We start from the raw sequence: 18949 nt of genomic DNA, 5'->3' as shown, positions 1-18949 counted from the left end.
TTCGTACTGGAGATGCTCTATCCACACAATCAATGCTGCAGGAACAGACAAGAACACATCTGAATGACTAACAGGACAACAATGCCACTGTCCAGCCAAAAAAAAAAAAAAGTTATCTTACAATTATAATGTTTCAATCACTTCACCTGCCCATCGTCATATAGAATTAGACAAGTGTGCTGAAGGCAGGGATATTCAGGTAAATTAAACCAATTAGAATATTGTGGCAGAGAAAGAACCTTGATTGAATTATACTGTTTTTTAAATGTTAAGATTTTCATCTGTTTCATCTGGTTAATTATGTAGCACATTTACTACATAACTAAACACAACAGAAATATTAGCAAGGAAAGGTGACCCTGATAACCTCAAATGGGTCAGCTGAATGTGTCTTGGCATGCTGTAGACGAACTCATGTGGCTTTGAATTATCAGTCTCTAATAACTGAAATGGAAAGCATAAAGTTTTTCTATGTGATTATAATGATGACATACAATATGCACACACAAACACACACACACACACTGACATTATAAAGCATTTTATGTGCCAGTTGATGGTATAACTTTAATGACACTTAAAGTCTAACTTTTTTAGTTGCAAATTTATATATTTAGATTTTATTTTTAAATATTTCATAAAAATATGTTTATTTATTGGTATTTCTTAATTACTTTCTAAATTGTTTTAATTATAATATATATTTTTTTTATATTTTATCTTAAGTTTCATCTTTTAATTTTAACACATTTTGTCATTCAATAAATATACATGCATTTTTTATTGCAATTTATGTTTTGTTATTTTATGATGTTTGTTATCTATAATGCTCACATAAGCTGCAACAGAGAAATACAATAAACAAGTATAATAACAGAAATTAAATGCACAGGAATTATGCTTTGTTTCTTTTTTATTAGTATTTTCCTAAATGTAATATGCAAGAAAGTATCTCAAAGAAGCAAGAAGCAACAAACATTAAAGACCAACACAATTACAAATATGGACATGCAACTCAAAAACAAAAAGAAAACACTTAACAGGCATAACAGGAAGACATCACATACACAATGCTTTAGGGCATGCAAGATGCAGGGGTATTCATACTTAGATTAATTACACCTGCCTTATCAATGTTATCAATAATAGATCTCGTCAGTACGCGCATTTTTTCATCAATGCCTTCGTGATACACGACACAACTGAACACTGTACCATTCTTCCACTTGGAATCATTAACTGTTAGCTGACTGTAGACTGAGAAGGTTTGATCTTTCTGAATTGGCAGGCTAGTGCTGTATTTAGAAGTCACAGGTTCATCATCAGCAAGCCAAGACACATACACCTCTTTGGGGTAGAAGTCCTTCACATAACATGTCAGGGTCATCGGTTCACCCGGCTTGTGCTCTGGGGGTGCTAATACGAAAACAGTGGGTTTCTTGGGGTTTTTACCTAGTAATACAAGATCACAGTTAAGACCAGAATGAGTCATGAGTGGTTTGCTTATATTTTTGTTGTTGTTGTTGTATATCTCTATATGCTCTATATTAACGTCAGTTGTAATGAGTTATGGTATAAATCAAAAGAACTCTTGAAAACATGATCTGCATGATGTTTTACAAAAAGAAAAACCCATACCATTTTCTCTGACGAACTTGGTCGACTTGGGCTCTGCTAGCTCGTTGTGCTCAACGGTGCAGGTAAATTCAGTGCCGTTGCTCCATTCTTCATAGCCTATTGGGGCATCAAGTTCCACATATTTGAAGGTGCCCTTTATATCTCTCTCAGCGATGTTGTTCTTATCAGCTGTTATTGTTATTTTGGCAAATCCTGTATTTTCTGCTAAAGCTTTGCACTTCAGCACTCCTGTTCTATTTTTCAGCATGGCTTCAAGGGAGGGAGGCACTATATGAACATCAATATCGCTGCAATCTTGAATAGGAGCTGGGTACAAAAAAAAACAGACAAATTTGGGTACATAGACATAATATGAATAAAGAAACAAAAAAAAATAGAAACATTTACATTTTCAAAACATTCACAGTTGTCAAGAGAAAACATACCTGCATATTCGGCCTCTACTTCTTCATTTCCCGCCTTGTGCACGAACTTACACTTAACTTTGCTCTCTGATTTCTTCCACTCCCCGGCACTGATTTGAAAAATGCTCGTGGCACTATATTCGGTTACTGAGCCATTCTTCTCACTTTTTTCATATTTGTCTATCTCATTTTTCACCTTCTGACCATTCAGAGACCACTCAAACGTGTGTGTTTTAGGCGAAAACCGTCGGGCTAAACACGTGAAGGTTGCTGTTTCATTTTCTAACTCCGTTTTTGTAGGTACTGTTAAGTACACGGTTGCACGTTGATCTGGAGGTGGGGCTGGCAACATACAGGAGAAAGCAGAGGGGACATGAAAAGCAAAAGAAAATAGTGCAACATAACTTTTAAAGCAAGCCCATAAGATGCACTTTTGGTTAAGTTTGAACGTCAGTGATAAATGTTGTGTAATTATATTTAATGAAAAATATATTAATATATATATATATATATATATATATATATATATATATATATATATATATATATATATATATATATCGCTTTCTCTTCTCCTCTTTAGGTTTTTACAACAGGGAAACTTCTCATATGTAATTGTATTACCTTAGGTATTTCTGAAAGCCTCGGGGCATTTAATTGATTAAAGAAATTGTGTAACCCAAAATGTGTTTTTCTGTTCTAGCTTTTTTAGACTAGCTATATTTGTGGCCTTGCTGTTCTCAGCTGGTGTACACATTGACTGACATCAGACTTTATTATAGGACAACTGCTTGACATAACGGCAGGTTTACTGGTTAAACCAAAGAGTGTGCTAAAATTTCCAATCAAACTTCAGCCTCCACAAAGACACAACAACATAATCTTAATCCAACAGCAAGATAGCCTAGACAGACACATTAAGTAGCTAATGTAAAATGTTAGCTAATGTTAGCTAATGTAGCTAATGTAATAATAATAATAATAATACTAATAATAATAATAATAGGCTAATAATAATAATAATAATAATAATAAACATTTACTTACATGGTCCAGTAATTTTAGTTTCTATTTTTCCTTTAGAATTTGAAGCTTCGCACGTGTATGGTTTTTGGGGATCCAAATCGCTTTTTTTTAAGCGCATATGGCTGATTTTGGTGTATTGTCCACCACTCCCGAATGCTGGATACTGCACGATGTCACTCAGCTCCTTCTGAGTATTATCCGTCCATTTAAAAGTAAGCGAGTCCTCAGGTGCGAAACCTCTTGCCATGCAGCCAACGGTGACATACCCAGAAGTATCAGGAGTACACTGGGACATGGCGAAGATTGACTTTGGTGCAGATGATTCGGCTGTAGAGACAATACATCGTTCTCAGACAATATACATATGAACACTATTAGACCTATTAGACAGCTAGACTATTTCAAATGAATGACCGGAAGGATTGATTAAACGAATAAAATATAACAAATATTCAATTGAATAAAAATAAAAATAAAACAAAACAAAACGATGGCGATTAACTGGATTTAAGCAAGAAGAAAGACATCGCTATCGAAGACTTTGCTTCGATGTCCCGATCATCCTGTGGCTTTGCAGATCATCTGATAATATGTCGTGGCGCGCTAGTGCCGCACGGTTCGGTTGGGCTCGGGCGCGGTGCGCATGCAGTTTGCGCGCTAATCGCCCGGAGCGCGGAACAGATGCTATTTTGTGTCTTCTGACATCATTACGACCGAATATAATCGCGCTCGGACTCGGTTCAAGGCAACCGTGCCTAGTGTGAGTACACGCTTAGTATGTAAGGCTACTACATGGATATTAAATATTGATTGGAGGTCAGAGAGCACAGATTGAGAGCACAAACAGTTGTTAGTGATGCTGAGTGCTTGATTGACCAAATAGAATCCTATTATAATCGTATTATAAAATATATCGTCGGGTCGCATAATAAAACACAAAATCTTGCGGATTAGGTGATTGTTTTTTTTTTTTTTTGGATGCTGTAATAAATAAAGTGTTATATATCTAAACTAATTTATTACTGGAAATTTTTACTGCATGATTACTTTTCAGTTCGTTTCTAATGAATCAGTTCACATAACGTACGCAGTGTGTATGTTAAAGCAAACAAATATAACACTTTAGTATAGGAAACAATTCTCACTGTTAACTAGTTGTTTATTATCATGCCAATTATTAACCTATTTGCCATTTATTAGTAGTCGACTTATATTCTGCATGATGATATTACATCTCTTAACCCGACCCACTATCATACTAACTATTAATACGCAGAAAATTATGAGTATAATTAAGGCACAAGTCGTAGCGAGAATTGAACCTTAAAAAAACGTGTCTCAAACGAACAAATGAAAACAAACCCAATCATTCGAGAATTAATTATATAGGCCTATATATATATATATATATATATATATATATATATATATATATATATATATATATATATATATATATATACATACATACATACATTGAATTTAGGAATAGGATAATAAGCCTAAATCAATTAGTCATTATTTATTAAATAGCCTACCTGTTGGGTATCGACCTAAGACCTTTTGCTTAGGCTATATATTTATTTAGAACTGAATTTTTATTTTAGAAATTGTATTGTCTTAGTAATAGCGGAATTCGATTTATTATTTTAAAATATAACATGTATTGGCCATAGCAGTGGTAAAAGCTTAAACGCACGAGACACGCTGCAGTCTAGTTACTAAGTTAGCCTATACATAGCTGTTTTCAGCTTACAATAGTTGCACAAATTGACAACGCTTGCAATAAAAATGAACAGTTAAAGCAGTCGTTTAACAATGCTGTTATTGACTTTTGTTCGTTTTTTAGTAGCTTTACAAAGAAACATTATAAATGTATGTAGCCATAGTCTTTAACATTTTCTAATGGAATGACATTCATTTGACAACAATCAATTGAAAACTCTTAAGATATAATCAGAAAACTGTAAATAATAACACATAAACCTACACGTTACATTCTGTCTTATTTTACGATAGGCTACAACTTTCCTGGCAATTAATAATAAAATCTTACTGTTTGTTACGGTGACTTTGGTGCCGCTTCCCCAGTAGTCGAAAGCCCAGTTACACGATATTCGTTTAATGTTACAGCGCAGTATAAAAATGCAACTCAAAAATACCCATGATCTGTTAAACGACCTGCAGCCGATTAGTTGTTTTATCTGAATGCGTGTAGGCTACACATCAAAACATGTCAAATGTAATTAGTCATAATTAATGTGAATCTTTGCGTTTCTAGTGAAACTAATGACATGTCCTAACTTTGATTGTCCGCATCGTATAGGCTAAATAGACATTTAGATGCTGCTTATATATAAAAACCTTTTTTTTTATTCTTCTTCTTTTTTTGACAAATTAGCCTACCTATTACAGTTTTCGTACTTAGATCAGATTTTGTTTTAATAAGGTTTTCTTACCTGAAGAGACAGTGACCTTGGTTCCTTTCCCCCAGTAGTCAAAAGCATTGTCACACTGACAGTTTTAGACATGGATATTGTACAAAAATAGCTATTATGTACGCTCGAATGACAAGTCACTTTTATTTATTTTCCTAAGCCACAAATAGAACTATTTATCATTTTAATTCAGTCTAACTTTCATTCTTGTAAAACGGACATTTAGTTGTGCTATTATATTTAAAACAACTGTCAGCGCTTATTAAAGATTTAATTTGACTTCTTACCAGATGTCACTGTGACCGAAGTGCCTTTCCCCCAGTAGTCAAAGGCAGCGTAGTCACAGTGATACTTTTAATTTCTTCAGCGCACAAAAACACTAACGATTTATACATATATCAGCAAACCCAGCTACAATGATTTTTATTTTATAATTAAATGCAACATTGTCCATGACTTTTCTTTCTGTCTCTTTTTTAAACGAGTGGACTAAATAGTCTGCTACTAAACGTGCATTATTTTTATTTTTTATTTTTGTTATTTTTTGTAGTTCGGCTCTAACTAAACAAAAATCGAATGTCTTACCTGATGTTACGGTCACCTTTGTTCCCTTTCCCCAGTAGTCAAAAGCACCGTCACAACGAGAAGATTTACGATAAGAGCCATACCATAACCCTATAGTATATTTACACTGTCTTGCCATTGGCCTCCATTTTTTTCAAAGCGACTAGTTTTGACACATTTTAGTGCGCACTTCCTTGTTCCTAGCCTAACTATGTTTACCGACGTCCCTTTTCCACTATTTGCAAAGACAAACATTTTAAATATGGCTGCATGTTTTTTTGTTTCAAGAAAAATACATGATCTTCAAAACTGTATAAAAATGGAATAACAGAAAGTATCGACAATATCTTACCTGATGAAACGGTGACTTTGGTCCCTTTTCCCCAGTAGTCAAAGTAGTAGACACAGTGACTGGTGCCTTTGAGCTACTAACCAAAAACCCACAAGAAGAAGCAATGTTCATGTGATCAAACCTCAAAGCCAACATTTGTTATTTTACCTTTCTTTTAAATGGATTCAGTGAAAATTGTATACACAAGTGTATACAAGAAATATTATGTCTGAGATATGATTTGAACTACAGATATAACACTAATGTCCTATACTATCCAAAACATGAAGACACTGATATTGAAAAGTTAAACCCAAACCCTTCCTGCATCTGCCCTACTACTAAAATAATAATAATAATAATAATAATAATAATAATAATAATAATAATAAATGAAATTCGTTCATTCATTAATTTATACATAGGTCTACATAAATGCAACCAGCTGTTACTTCTGATCCTCAAAATATAAATATATATTTTTTTTAATTTAAAAGAAACAAGGAAATGTTTTTACTTTCAGCATAGGATGCAAATCATCTTAGAAGCAGAAAGGATCTTACAACAAAGATAACTCTTTCTTCAGTGGACATTTAAACTAATGTTTTATTGTGAATATTAGACTGAGCTGAAGAATGAACTTTGTATAAGATGCAGGTGTCAATCACTCAGTTCATCTCTCTCATAATATAACACAATAAGCTGTTCACTTGAGTGAAGCAGACCAACAATCCTTTGTTAGTTCTGAAGTGACTTTTCTGTTTAGTTATATCTGTTATCTGTTAAACTGTCGACATGAGATTAAAATGATAATTTTAAGATTTTAAGATAACAAAAACTTCTAAGGAACAAAATACTTTAAACATTTTGAGTGTCATTCAGGGAATTCTTGGAATATCAGTTTGCAGATTTTGACAGTTATTAAATTATATATTGATTTTACTTCTAAAAGCTGTATAACTCATAATTTTGTGAAAAAAATTATACAATTAATTTGAGTGTTTATGGTGGCAACACCACACAAGCAGAGGGAGCCCTCACCTGAATACTGACTGTTCACGATCCCTCTGCTTCTACTGTCATTTCCTGTTTGCCACTATTTAATATGAGTCAGCGTTCACACATTGCTACGTATTGCCAGTTTACCTGCTTTACCAAGTGTTTTCCCATTGATTATTCTGACTGCCTGTTTGTGTATGGTTCTGCCTGTTATCACGTTCTTGATTCTTGGATTGCCCATACTGCCTGATTGGACTGATGTTTGTGTTTGACCCATTCGCCTGCTTACTCGTCTCTGCTTTTTGGATTCCCATTGTGCATGTTGAAAGATCAGACTGCCATTACAGTACTGACTCTCTGCCTACACTGTTAAAAATCGCTGTAAAAAACCGGCCAAATTTTGACAGTAACATACTGTTTTTCAGTAAAACAGTGCATTCTGGGTAATATTCGTCGTTTTCGAGAAGGTAGCCTGCTGTTATATATCGTAAATTAACAACGTTCAAAGTCGACACTCAGCGGCTGTGTTTCAAAACACACGCTACACCCTCATTCACTATTCCCTACATGAGTTTACTAATATAGTCCACCTAACAGAGAGAATGAAAACTAATGAGTGAATTCAGACAATGATCAACAGCTGCTGTTAACGAGTAGAATCACTGAAGAAAAAAGAAACAAGACAAACACAAGAAATACAACTGACTTCAGCCACAGCTTTAGATGAAATCAACTGAAGATTTCAACAATCAACAAACAGCTTTATCAACTTCACTCATTACTAACCAGACTGACTTTATTTCTGTCAGATCAGAGATCAAAAGATCTTATTGAGAATTACAGAGATGTAGATGATAATGTTAGTTTCGTTTAGCATCACCATTGTGGAGATCAGTGTTTGCTTTAGTTGGGCTCCTGACCCTTGACTTTTGTTTCATTGCTATATTTGTATCTTTATAATACATCTGTTACAGCAATATTAATCTTCATGGTCAAGTGATTATGATGGTTTCTGTCAAGCATGATCTACTTGACTGACTTGTTGCTATAATAGTCAATTAATAATTAGGTGTTGAAATATATGAGTGAATAACACTTTTCTTTTGTTTGTTTCTTCAATTTTATAAGATTGAATGGTAATGTGATTATCTGGATATGGATTTAACGAAATTTTGAGCTTTAAATATTTTGGGCAGCAGTCCTCACAACACTGAAAGAGAGACATCAACAATCAGCATATTAATCTCAACAATGGTGACAATCAAAAGGTTTATGATGCAATGCATGCTGGGTACCAGCACAGGATAAAACTCAACCATGACTCCCAGCATGCATTGCGGCATGAATAAATTATGCCACTGAATTGTTCACTTATTTTCTTGAATTCTTATGTGCTTATAATTTTGCATTTGTTTTAAGTTTTAGTAGCATGTGTTGTGATGTTCAGAACTGATCTGTTCATTTATTTTGTGGATTGTCACCATTGTTGTGATTCATACGCTGATTCTTGATGTTTCTGTCTAAATTTCAGCAAAGGTTTTTTTTTTTTATTATGAGTGAAATTTTCTTAACAGTCTTTTATAACTTATGGCTCAGCAGTGTTCCTTCTTATGCTGTAGTATCAATATTCAATAAGAGAAGAGACACGGGATTAGATCAGAAATAATAGTATTTGTTCTTGTCAATCTATAAACAACAATATCAGATTTTTTTTCTTCTGTGTACTTTTGTTTTGCTATAACAAGTTCCAAAGGCGCATTGTTACAGCATGTAAAAAAATAAAATAAAAAATCCTTAGTTGTTGAAAAGTCATGTTCAAGAGTTCAACTAAAGTAAACACTGATCTCCATCATGGTAGTGAAAAAAACACCTAAACCTATTTAACTCTCCATAAGTTCTTCTGTAGACATCTGACAGAAATAAAGTCAGTCTGGTTAGTAATGTGAATCTGGTGAAGCTGTTTTAGTAGTTGTTTAATCAGATCTTGAGAGATTTGATGTATTCTATTATTCAGTTGATTTCATCTAAGCCTGTGGCTGAAGTCATTTGTAGATCTTGTGTTTCTCTTTCCTTCAGTGATTCTGCAGGTGTTTATACTAATGCTCAATCATCAATTAATCACCGAATTATCTCATTAACTTCACTGATTCAGTGTTACTCTAACACTCTGTAGTGTGCACACATTATAAGTGTTCATTTAAAACTGAGGATTTTCTTGTGGGGTTTAAAGGGTTAAAGATTTAAGATGAAGAAAAAACAGCATGAAACATAATTTAACAGTAATAAACTGTAATTAATTTACAAGAAACAAACTGTAGAAAAACAGTTATTTACTGGCACCCCTGCTGCAAGTAAATAACTGTTTTTCAACTGTTCCTTGCCGTAAATTAATGGTTGCCAGCAAAAAAAGTGTTTTTCTACAGTTTGTTGCCGTTAAGTCAAGGAAAAACAGTAATATACTGTAAAATGTTAATGTATATTATTATGTATATTATGTTAATGTTATTTACAATGTTAAAAAAAGTTAATTTAACTAAAATATTTGTGAACATCCATAGAAAAAAAATTAGGCAAAGTCATACACTGATAATGAGAGTAAATACTGAACTGGACAGTAAAGTGCATAGAAAATATTTCAGTGTGCAAATAGATTATTCAGTGTTTCTGGATGAACAGACATTAGTGCAAGTAATAACAAGTTTAGTGTTTTTTGCTTGTTGTAAATAAATAAATAAATCAATCAGAAGTAGTGATGAAGAAGGGTGAGGAGTCTGTGTGTATGATGTGGGCGGGGGGGGGGGGGGACTGAGCAGTTCCCATACCAGACTGTGATGCAACTGGTCAGGATGTTCTCGATCGTGCACCGGTAAAAGTTCACCACTATGGCTGAAGACAGTTGGTTCTTCTTCAGTGACCTGAGGAAGAAGAGCCGCTGGTGAGCCTCCTTGACTGGGTTGGAGGTGTTTGTGGTCCAGACAGGTCCTCCGAGATGGTGGTTCCCAGGAACTTGGGAGACACATTCAACAACCATCCCGTTAATGTGGATGGGGTCATGCATGCCTCTTTTCTTCTTCATGAAGTCCACAATGAGCTCCTTTGTCTTACTGGTGTTAAGGAGCAGGTTGTTGTCAGCACACCATGTGGCCAGGTGCTGAACTTCCTCCCTGTAGCCAGTCTCATCGTTGTCACTGATGAGGCAAATCACAGTGGTGTCGTCTGCAAACTTAATGATGCAGTTGGTTCCATGCACAGGCTTGCAGTCGTGGGTGTAAAGGGAGTAAAGGAATGTGCTCAGCACACAGCCCTGTGGTACGCCGGTATTAAGTGTGATGGTGGTGGAGTGGGTGTGGTCAGAAAGTACATTATCCAGTTGCAGAGTGAGGTGTTAATGTCCAAGTCTCCACGTTTTGTGGTCAGCTTGGAGGGAATGATGGTGTTAAATGCTGAACTGAAGTAAACAAACAACATCCTAACATACTTGTTGTTATTGTCCAGGTGTGTGAGTGCAGAGTGCAGCACTGTGCATACTGCATCCTCTGTGCTCCTATTTCTGCGGTAGGCAAATTGGTGTGGGTCCAGTGTGGGTGGGAGCCAGTCTTTGAGGTGTGCTAGGACCAGTCCCTCAAATACTTCATAATGATGGGTGTGAGTGCTACGGGCAAATAGTCATTCAGGCACATTAGTGAGGAATGTTTCAGTACTGGCACAATGAATGTGGACTTAAAATATGTTGGAACAGTTGCTTAGGTGAGGGACAGGTTGAAAATGTCTGTGAAGACCCCAGCTTCTGCAATTCTCCCAAAGCAACAGAACAGCCGTGGAGTATGCCATTTTGTTTTGAATGCTCGCTGCTCAGAGTGGATGGAATTATGCTTATCTTAAAGCTGTGTTCTAGAGGAGCCTCAACACTGATCTACAGGCAGAACACTGCTGTGTAAAGGAGAGAGCTCATTCTCGGACTTCATAACTCTCACCATTAAGATTGATAATCTAATGAGACAAACCCCACTAAGAAGCAGTACTAGAGAGATTCCGCCTAATTCCCTAACTGTTAATCAAGTCATAATCCCATCTACCATCAAGTTAAGGGATGAACCCTTGCAAGTAAAATTTCCAAACTATCTGTGAATGAAAAAGCCAGGCTATGTCAGCTGTGTTTAAGGTTTTACTGCGGTGAACCAGGCCATCGCTGTCAGCGCTCAAGACTCCAAACTGGTAAATCCAGAACATTTCTCTCTACCTAACAACCAGTCTTTACCTTTACCTTTCCCTTACCTTGAAAACTGAAGACTTGTCTGTTTCTTTAATATCAATGATTGACTCTGGAGCCACCTTAAACCTCATTTATAAGGATATCGTTAGGAAATATAACATACCTACTCATCCTTGCAAACCACCTATCAAGATTAAAGCCATCAACGATAGATCAATTGGAAATGGTATGTTTCAACAAACCAAGACATTCAACCTTCAAGTTGGTCTATTTAATCAGGAATCCATATCTCTTTATGTCATCGACTCCCCCAAGCATGACGTCATCCTAGGATTTCCATGGCTGTCTGTTCATGACCCCGTCATTTCCTGGAATCAGGGTGAGTTGACGACGTGGTCTGCTTTCTGTGAGAGTCATGTTTTACCCCAGTTCCCCAATCATGGTACACAACTAGCATTGAAAGTCCAACAAGTACCAAGGCAGTCAATATTCCCACATGTTATGACGACTTAGCAGAAGTCTTTAGTAAAACCAAGGCTACGTAATTACCACCTCACCGGCCCTGGGACTGAACTATTGATTTACTCTCCAATGCCATGCTTCCCAAGAGTAAAGTTTACCCTTTATCCCAAACTGAGATTCAAGCTATGGAGGAATATATTGAGGAGGCCTTGAGTTCAGGATTTATTTGATCTTCTACATCACCAGCTGCAGCAGGATTCTTCTTTGTGGAGAAAAAGGACGGAGGACTGAGACCCTCTATTGATTATAGAGGACTGAATAATGTCACTGTCAAATTTCGATGCTCCCTGCCACTGGTTCCTTCAGCCCTAGAAGGAAAAAAGAAGGAAGGATGGCAATGAATGAAAAACTGCCTTCCTCACCACTAGGGGGCACGATGAGTATCTGGTCATGGCAAATGGACTTGCCAATGCTCCAGCTGTCTTCCAGTCCTTCATCAATGAGATTTTGCTAGACTTACTGAATAAGTATGTAATTGCCCTCCATGATGACATTCTTATATACTCCAATTCAGAAACAGAGCACATTACTCATGTCAAGACCATCCTAACTCGACTACTGAAGAATCAATTTTATGTAAAAGCAGAGAAGTGTGAGTTTCATGTCAGACAGGCAGCGTTTCTTGGTTATCACAGTAGGCACCAGGGTGTAAGGATGGATGAAGCCAAGGCAGTCACAGAATGGCCACAACCATCCACCGTTAAAGAACTTCAAAGGTTCTGGGGTTTATCTACAGGCGATTCATTAGAAACTACAGTATGGTTGCTTCCCGTTTGACATCTCTGCTAAAGGGAAAACCATCGAAACTGGAATGAGGAGGTGACTCAAGCATTCAACACTGAAAGCCAAATTTACAACAGGTCCCATCCTCAAACATCCTGACCACAATCTCCTGTTCATCGTGGAGGTGGATGCTTCTGACTCTGCATTCTTTTCAAGGAAGTTAACAGTGGCAGAACATAACTGTGATGGTGGGAACAGATAACTGTTGTCTATGAAAGCAGCCCTCGAACAATGGAGACACTGGCTCGAGGGAGCAGTCCATCCTTTTCAGATGATCACTGAAAACAAGAACCTAGAATATATCAAAGGTGCCAAAAGACCCACGCCAAGCTCGCTGGTCTCTCTTCTTCACCCGATTCCAATTCTCTGTGACCTTCCAGATGGCACTGGTCGATTGGATCTGGCTCGATGAAAGTCTCGAGTCCGTGCAGAGTGCCAGGAGGCACTCAAAGGAAAGTGGATTCGGTAATGTCATGCCAGCAGAGGGAGCCCTCACCTGAATACTAACTGTTCACTGCGCCCTCTGCTTCTACTGTCATTTCCTGTTTGCCACTATTTAACACGAATCAGCGTGTTCCACATTGCGAAATATTGCCAGTTTACCTGCCTTACCAAGTGTTTTCCCATTGATTATTCTGACTGCCTGTTTGTGTATGATTATGCCTGTTATCAAATTCTTGATTCTTGGATTGCCCCGTTGGATTTACTGCCTGTTTGGACTGATGTTTGTGTTTGACCCATTCGCCTGCTTACTCGTCTCTGCCTTTTGGGTACCCCTTGTGTATGTTGAAAGATCAGACTGCCATTAAATTACTGACTCTCTGCCTGGTTTAACGACTCTGTCTCTAAGATCTTTCCCTAAAAAACTTTTGCAACTGGATTCTAATACTACTTCAGCCTCCTTGTTACAATGGTGCATGGTTACATTTCAAGTTCAAGTCCAAATTTGTTTGCGGAGTGTTTTATTCTAAGTAATTCTTAAATGTTTGATACAAAATATATAAAATATCAAGGTTATTGTTAACACCAAATGTCAGAGAGAATCTACAGAAGAAAAGCATAGGGTTATTTTAACAGTTCAACCAAGAGCTCAGAGGTTTGATCTGACTGTATCACCAGGAAACACCTGCTCTTTTGGTTGGAAGCATCTATCCGATCTGTTAAAAATTGTTTTATGTAAACAGCCATTTCAGTTTGACTTGAGCTCATATGACACAGAATAAAGATAAAGCAACATTATATCAGATTATATAAAAAAACTGATTTACTGCAATTAAACTTTGTGTGACTGTGGGTGATGTTTCAAAGAGTGTCATTATGAATTAATTTCAGTATAGCTAAGGTTTAAGTGAAACTGTTGATTGAAAGGGAATAAAATAACGATGGCATTATTAAGGAAAGATGCATTAAAATACAACTTCTAAATGTAATAATATTCATATCATGCAGCAAATTACACAGAATTGTCAGTGTAAAAAAAAGTAAACCTTCATATCATAGTCAGGTGTCACCCTTATCATTGTTGTGCATTATTGTCATTGAATAAATATTATTAAGCCCTAATTTTACTTCTTTGTGTAAGATATAATAACTGCAAAATATTTACATATGATGGCAGTGTTTGTCATGCTTTAGTGTAGTCTAAATGGGCATGTAATAAATACAGAATTTAACAGTGTCTTATTGATTATTTTACTGTATGAAGTCTCAAGGTGAAAATGATGATAGAGAAAAATCTATTTGATTACACATGATGGATTCACTGATCATTAATTTACAGATGTTTCTGAACTTTTTGTAATGGGTTGAAATACTGTGCCCCAGTTAGACACAGAGAGACAGTCCATGACAAAAACAAAGACACTGTTATCAGAGCACACACATTTATCTGACTTCTCAATGAAAAGGCACGTTTTAAAATGGAGGTATAATTTAAAATGTAAAACTAAATAAATTAACAAATAAATGAATGAATAAATAAATAATTAAATAATTTTGCACTGTAAATGTGTGAGGATTGCGTGTTTTTAGCCCACTACATTTAATTGATTGGAGAGAAAAATAAATGCATCTTGTTAAAATAAAACAAAATAGACAAAGAAAATCCGCCGGTTGAATTTAAAAAAGCAAATACATGAGATTTTAGGATTTAATTATTTTTGCAGTGAATATGTTTCTGCTTCTGCTATGTTGTGTGTTTGGTAACAATTCTCTACCCTAACTGTAGTTTTTCATTTCTCAGACAACCATGATGGAAGATGTATACGTCTACATATTCCAGGATGACAAAGATACTGTAAGATTCATCAGACTCAAACTGTGAAAGAGTGACTCAGGGAGCATGAAAAATAATTTTCATTCATGAATTGGTCACCACAGAGTGGCACCACATCTTCACCCCATTGAAAGCTTTAGGAAGCTATTCACCTTTTTTATATAATGCTTTAAACAAAAAAAGATTGTGTCAAATCAACTAAACAACATTAATTAGAAAAACAGTGTGTCAATAATGCAAAATGGCAGTCAACACGACTGAATTATTTTGGTATAACTGAAAAATACTCTTTATTTATTACAATTTGCATAAGATTTTGCACAACATACTTATATTTAAACTATATGAATGAGAAAAGAAGCTGTGCACCCAAGCAAATAATGTGGAACCAGTGGCCAGAATTAAGTTAAGATTAAATCAACAACAACAAAAGTATCCATGTTTTATTGGGGTTTATGAAGTGAAATGTTTCACTGTGGCCACCCCCATGCACACTGATACATGCTTCCTCAAAAACTCCTTGTGCTTTTCACACAGCAGCACAATTTCCTTCTGCTGCAGGTTCTTCTAAAGAATATTTTCACCAATTTATTGAAACTACTAAAGTTTGTCTGTATGTGTGTGATGTTTCTAATAGTGTAATTGAGAATAAAGTAAGATGATTAGGTTTTGAATCTGTTGTTTGACAGGAAAGATGATATGGAAAAAAATCCAATAAAATACACACAAAAAATGCAATAAATTTCACACAGTTGCCTCAGTACAAAAAGGTGAATCTTCATATCAGGTTTCTCCACTTAACATTGTTGTACTGTATATTATTGCCATTTAACATTTATTATAAAGTCTATTCTAACATGTGTTGATGACAGAGAAAATCTATTGCACAATATAGATGTACTATTGTGATCATTAAATTTACAGATGCTTCTCAGCTTTTTGTAATGGGTTGAAATACTGTGCCCCAGCTAGACCCGTAATACACAGACAGACAGTCCATAACAAAAACAAAGACCCTGTTATCAGAGCACACACATTTATCTGACTTTTGGATCAGTAACTTTAGGATCACTATATTTTCATGCTGATTATTCAGTGCCAAAGAAAAACAAAGAAACAAATGAAAAAGTATAACAGATAAATACAGAAAATATTATAAACCGTAAATAATATTCTGCACTATAAATGTTTGTTGAGGACCGCTTTAAGAATTTGGTTTAAGTACTTTAATCTGACTGAAAAAAGCTGCCCTATTGAAAAAACTAAAACAAAACACTTAACGCTCAACTTGCATACATTCCTGTTTGAGATGAGAACATAATTACATTGCGCAAAGTTTTAAAAAAAATTCAGCATGGTCATCAAAATTTAAAATGATATGATCACATTGCAAGAAATTGTTCAAATGCATTACGTGGCCAAAAAAGTTTCCATTTGGATTTAAAGCAAATACTTAAGATTTTAGGATTTATTTGTTTTTGCAGCAATATGTTTCTGGTATGTTGTATGTTTGACAACAGTTGTCTTGATACAGTGTTTAGCTTTTTATTTCTCAGACAATCATGTTGGAAGACTTACCCATGCACATTTTCCAGGATGACATGATTCATCAAACTCAAACAATGAAAGAGTGATTCAGGGAGCACAAGAAATAATTTTCATACATGAACTGGTCAACACAGAGTCTTGATCTTAACCCCATTGAAAGCTTTAGGATGTGCTGGAGTAGAAAAACAACACAATCTAAACATGTATCAAACATAAACGTTAACATGGCTGAATTATTTTGCAATTACTTATACTCTGTGCTTTACTGAAATTAAATCTTATTAACAATATATAATTATGAAATAATGTGCTTGTAACAAATGAACACATTAAACATTTCCAAATGATTAACAGATAGATATTTTAATGTAAACTGAAATGCTTGCAAATGTGATCAAACTTTCAATTCATATGATCATGATTTATTTTTTAATCTTCAAGTTATTTTGACAGATGATTTACAATTGTTAAAAGCTTGAATAATAAATCATTAACAAACATTACATAATGCTTAACAGATCATTAGTTGATGTTTACAAAGGTCATTAAACTTTCAATGTGTTTTAAAAATCTACAAATTATTTTCAGAAATTATACAATGATTAAATGTTTATTTTTATTTATACTTTTGAATGCTTACAAATGTCATCAAACTTAATTTCACATATTAGATATTAGATAATTTGTTGTGTAGACTTCCTATTTACGCATCTTAAATCATTTATTAATCCTTTGCTAATGTTTTCGCAGGAATGAATCTATAGTTGAGACTCTTAATTAATTGTAAATATTATTATTATTTTTTTTCAATCTTTTTTGGCACTGGACTTCTTGTGATCACATTGTCTTCTATACATTGCTGACCCTTTACTCAACTATTAAACCTACACACACACCACACCTGAGTTTAACCTTGACCATAACACACCTCAATAACAATAAAAGTGTGTGCATTAACAAGAGCTTTTAATCAATGTATACCATCTGTTAAAATAATTTGTTGATTTTTAAAATGTGCAGGATCATTTTAATTTAATGTAATATTCAATTAGTCATTACATAATGTTTAGTAATGATTTATTAATGAAAGTTATTATAAAGTGTTAGACAGAATTTAATCTGCATTTATTTAGTATTTTACTGTATGAAGTCTTCAGGTGAAAAAATATGAAGAAACTTTATTTATGTTGCACAATATAGATGTACTATTGTGATCATTAATTTACAGATGCTTCTGAGCTTTTTTTAATGGGTTGAAATACTGTGCCCCAGCTAGACCCGTAATACACAGACAGACAGTCCATAACAAAAACGAAGACCCTGTTATCAGAGCAAACACATTTATCTGACTTTAGGATCAGTGATCGCAACATTTTCATAATGACTTTTCTATGCCGCTATTTAGTAATATGCCTGAAATAGCAAGTACAACAAATGTGGGTATACTTTTAAATTAATAATAACCAAAATTATATGATATCATCACGTTGCAAGAAATTGTTCAAATACATTGAATGGCAAAAGAAAATTCGCCATTCGGATGTATAGCATATACTTAAGATTTTCGGATTTAATTATTTTTGCAGTGATAAGTTTCTGGTATGTTGTATGTTTGACAACAATTCTCTTAACACTAACTGATACAGTGTTTAGCTTTTTATTCCTCAGACGATCATGATGGAAGACGTACCCATGCACATATTCCAGTATGACAAGATTCATCAAACTCAAACTGTGAAAGAGTGACTCAGGGAGAGTGGTTCGACACTCCCAATGTCAAAGATAGCTTGAACAGAGCACGCAATATTTCAAATACATCTGCTTAAACTATGTGAATGCATACTGTGAACCCAAACTAATTATGTGCAACCAGGGTCCATCATTCGACTGAGCAAAAATCCAACAAAATCATCCATATTTTATTGGGGTTTATGAAGTGAAATGTTTCACTGTGGCCACTCCATGCACAGTGATACATGCTTCCTCAAAAACTCTGCTTGCAACAGGCTTTACACGCAGCAGCATATTTTCCTTTCTGCTGCAGGTTCTTTCAAATTATTTAAATGCACATTTTAGCTGTGTAATGTCATACATTTATGTAGCCAATGTTATGTAGTCGATCATTACTAATTAAAACGTTAACCAGTTTTAGACCGGGTCTGAAGTTTTTGTTAAAGACTTTATCACCGTGGGCGTTATATTGCACAG

General features: G+C 35.0%; 1 gene segment (V, D, J or C); it reads right to left on the bottom strand.

Annotated features, from left to right (window-relative positions):
• Positions 1-895: 895 nt before the first annotated feature.
• LOC127952943 (Ig mu chain C region membrane-bound form-like) lies at positions 896-18060 on the bottom strand. The segment is given in 6 exon segments: positions 896-1452; positions 1639-1944; positions 2064-2384; positions 3090-3395; positions 6423-6469; positions 18014-18060. Coding segments are annotated over 6 exon segments (1389 nt in total).
• Between the last annotated feature and the right edge of the window lie 889 nt (positions 18061-18949).

The sequence above is a fragment of the Carassius gibelio genome, chromosome B3, assembly GCF_023724105.1.
Source record: "Carassius gibelio isolate Cgi1373 ecotype wild population from Czech Republic chromosome B3, carGib1.2-hapl.c, whole genome shotgun sequence".
Lineage (NCBI taxonomy): Eukaryota > Metazoa > Chordata > Actinopteri > Cypriniformes > Cyprinidae > Carassius > Carassius gibelio.
The sequence above is the reverse complement of the archived record's forward strand: the minus strand, read 5'-3'. Positions and strand labels throughout refer to the sequence as shown.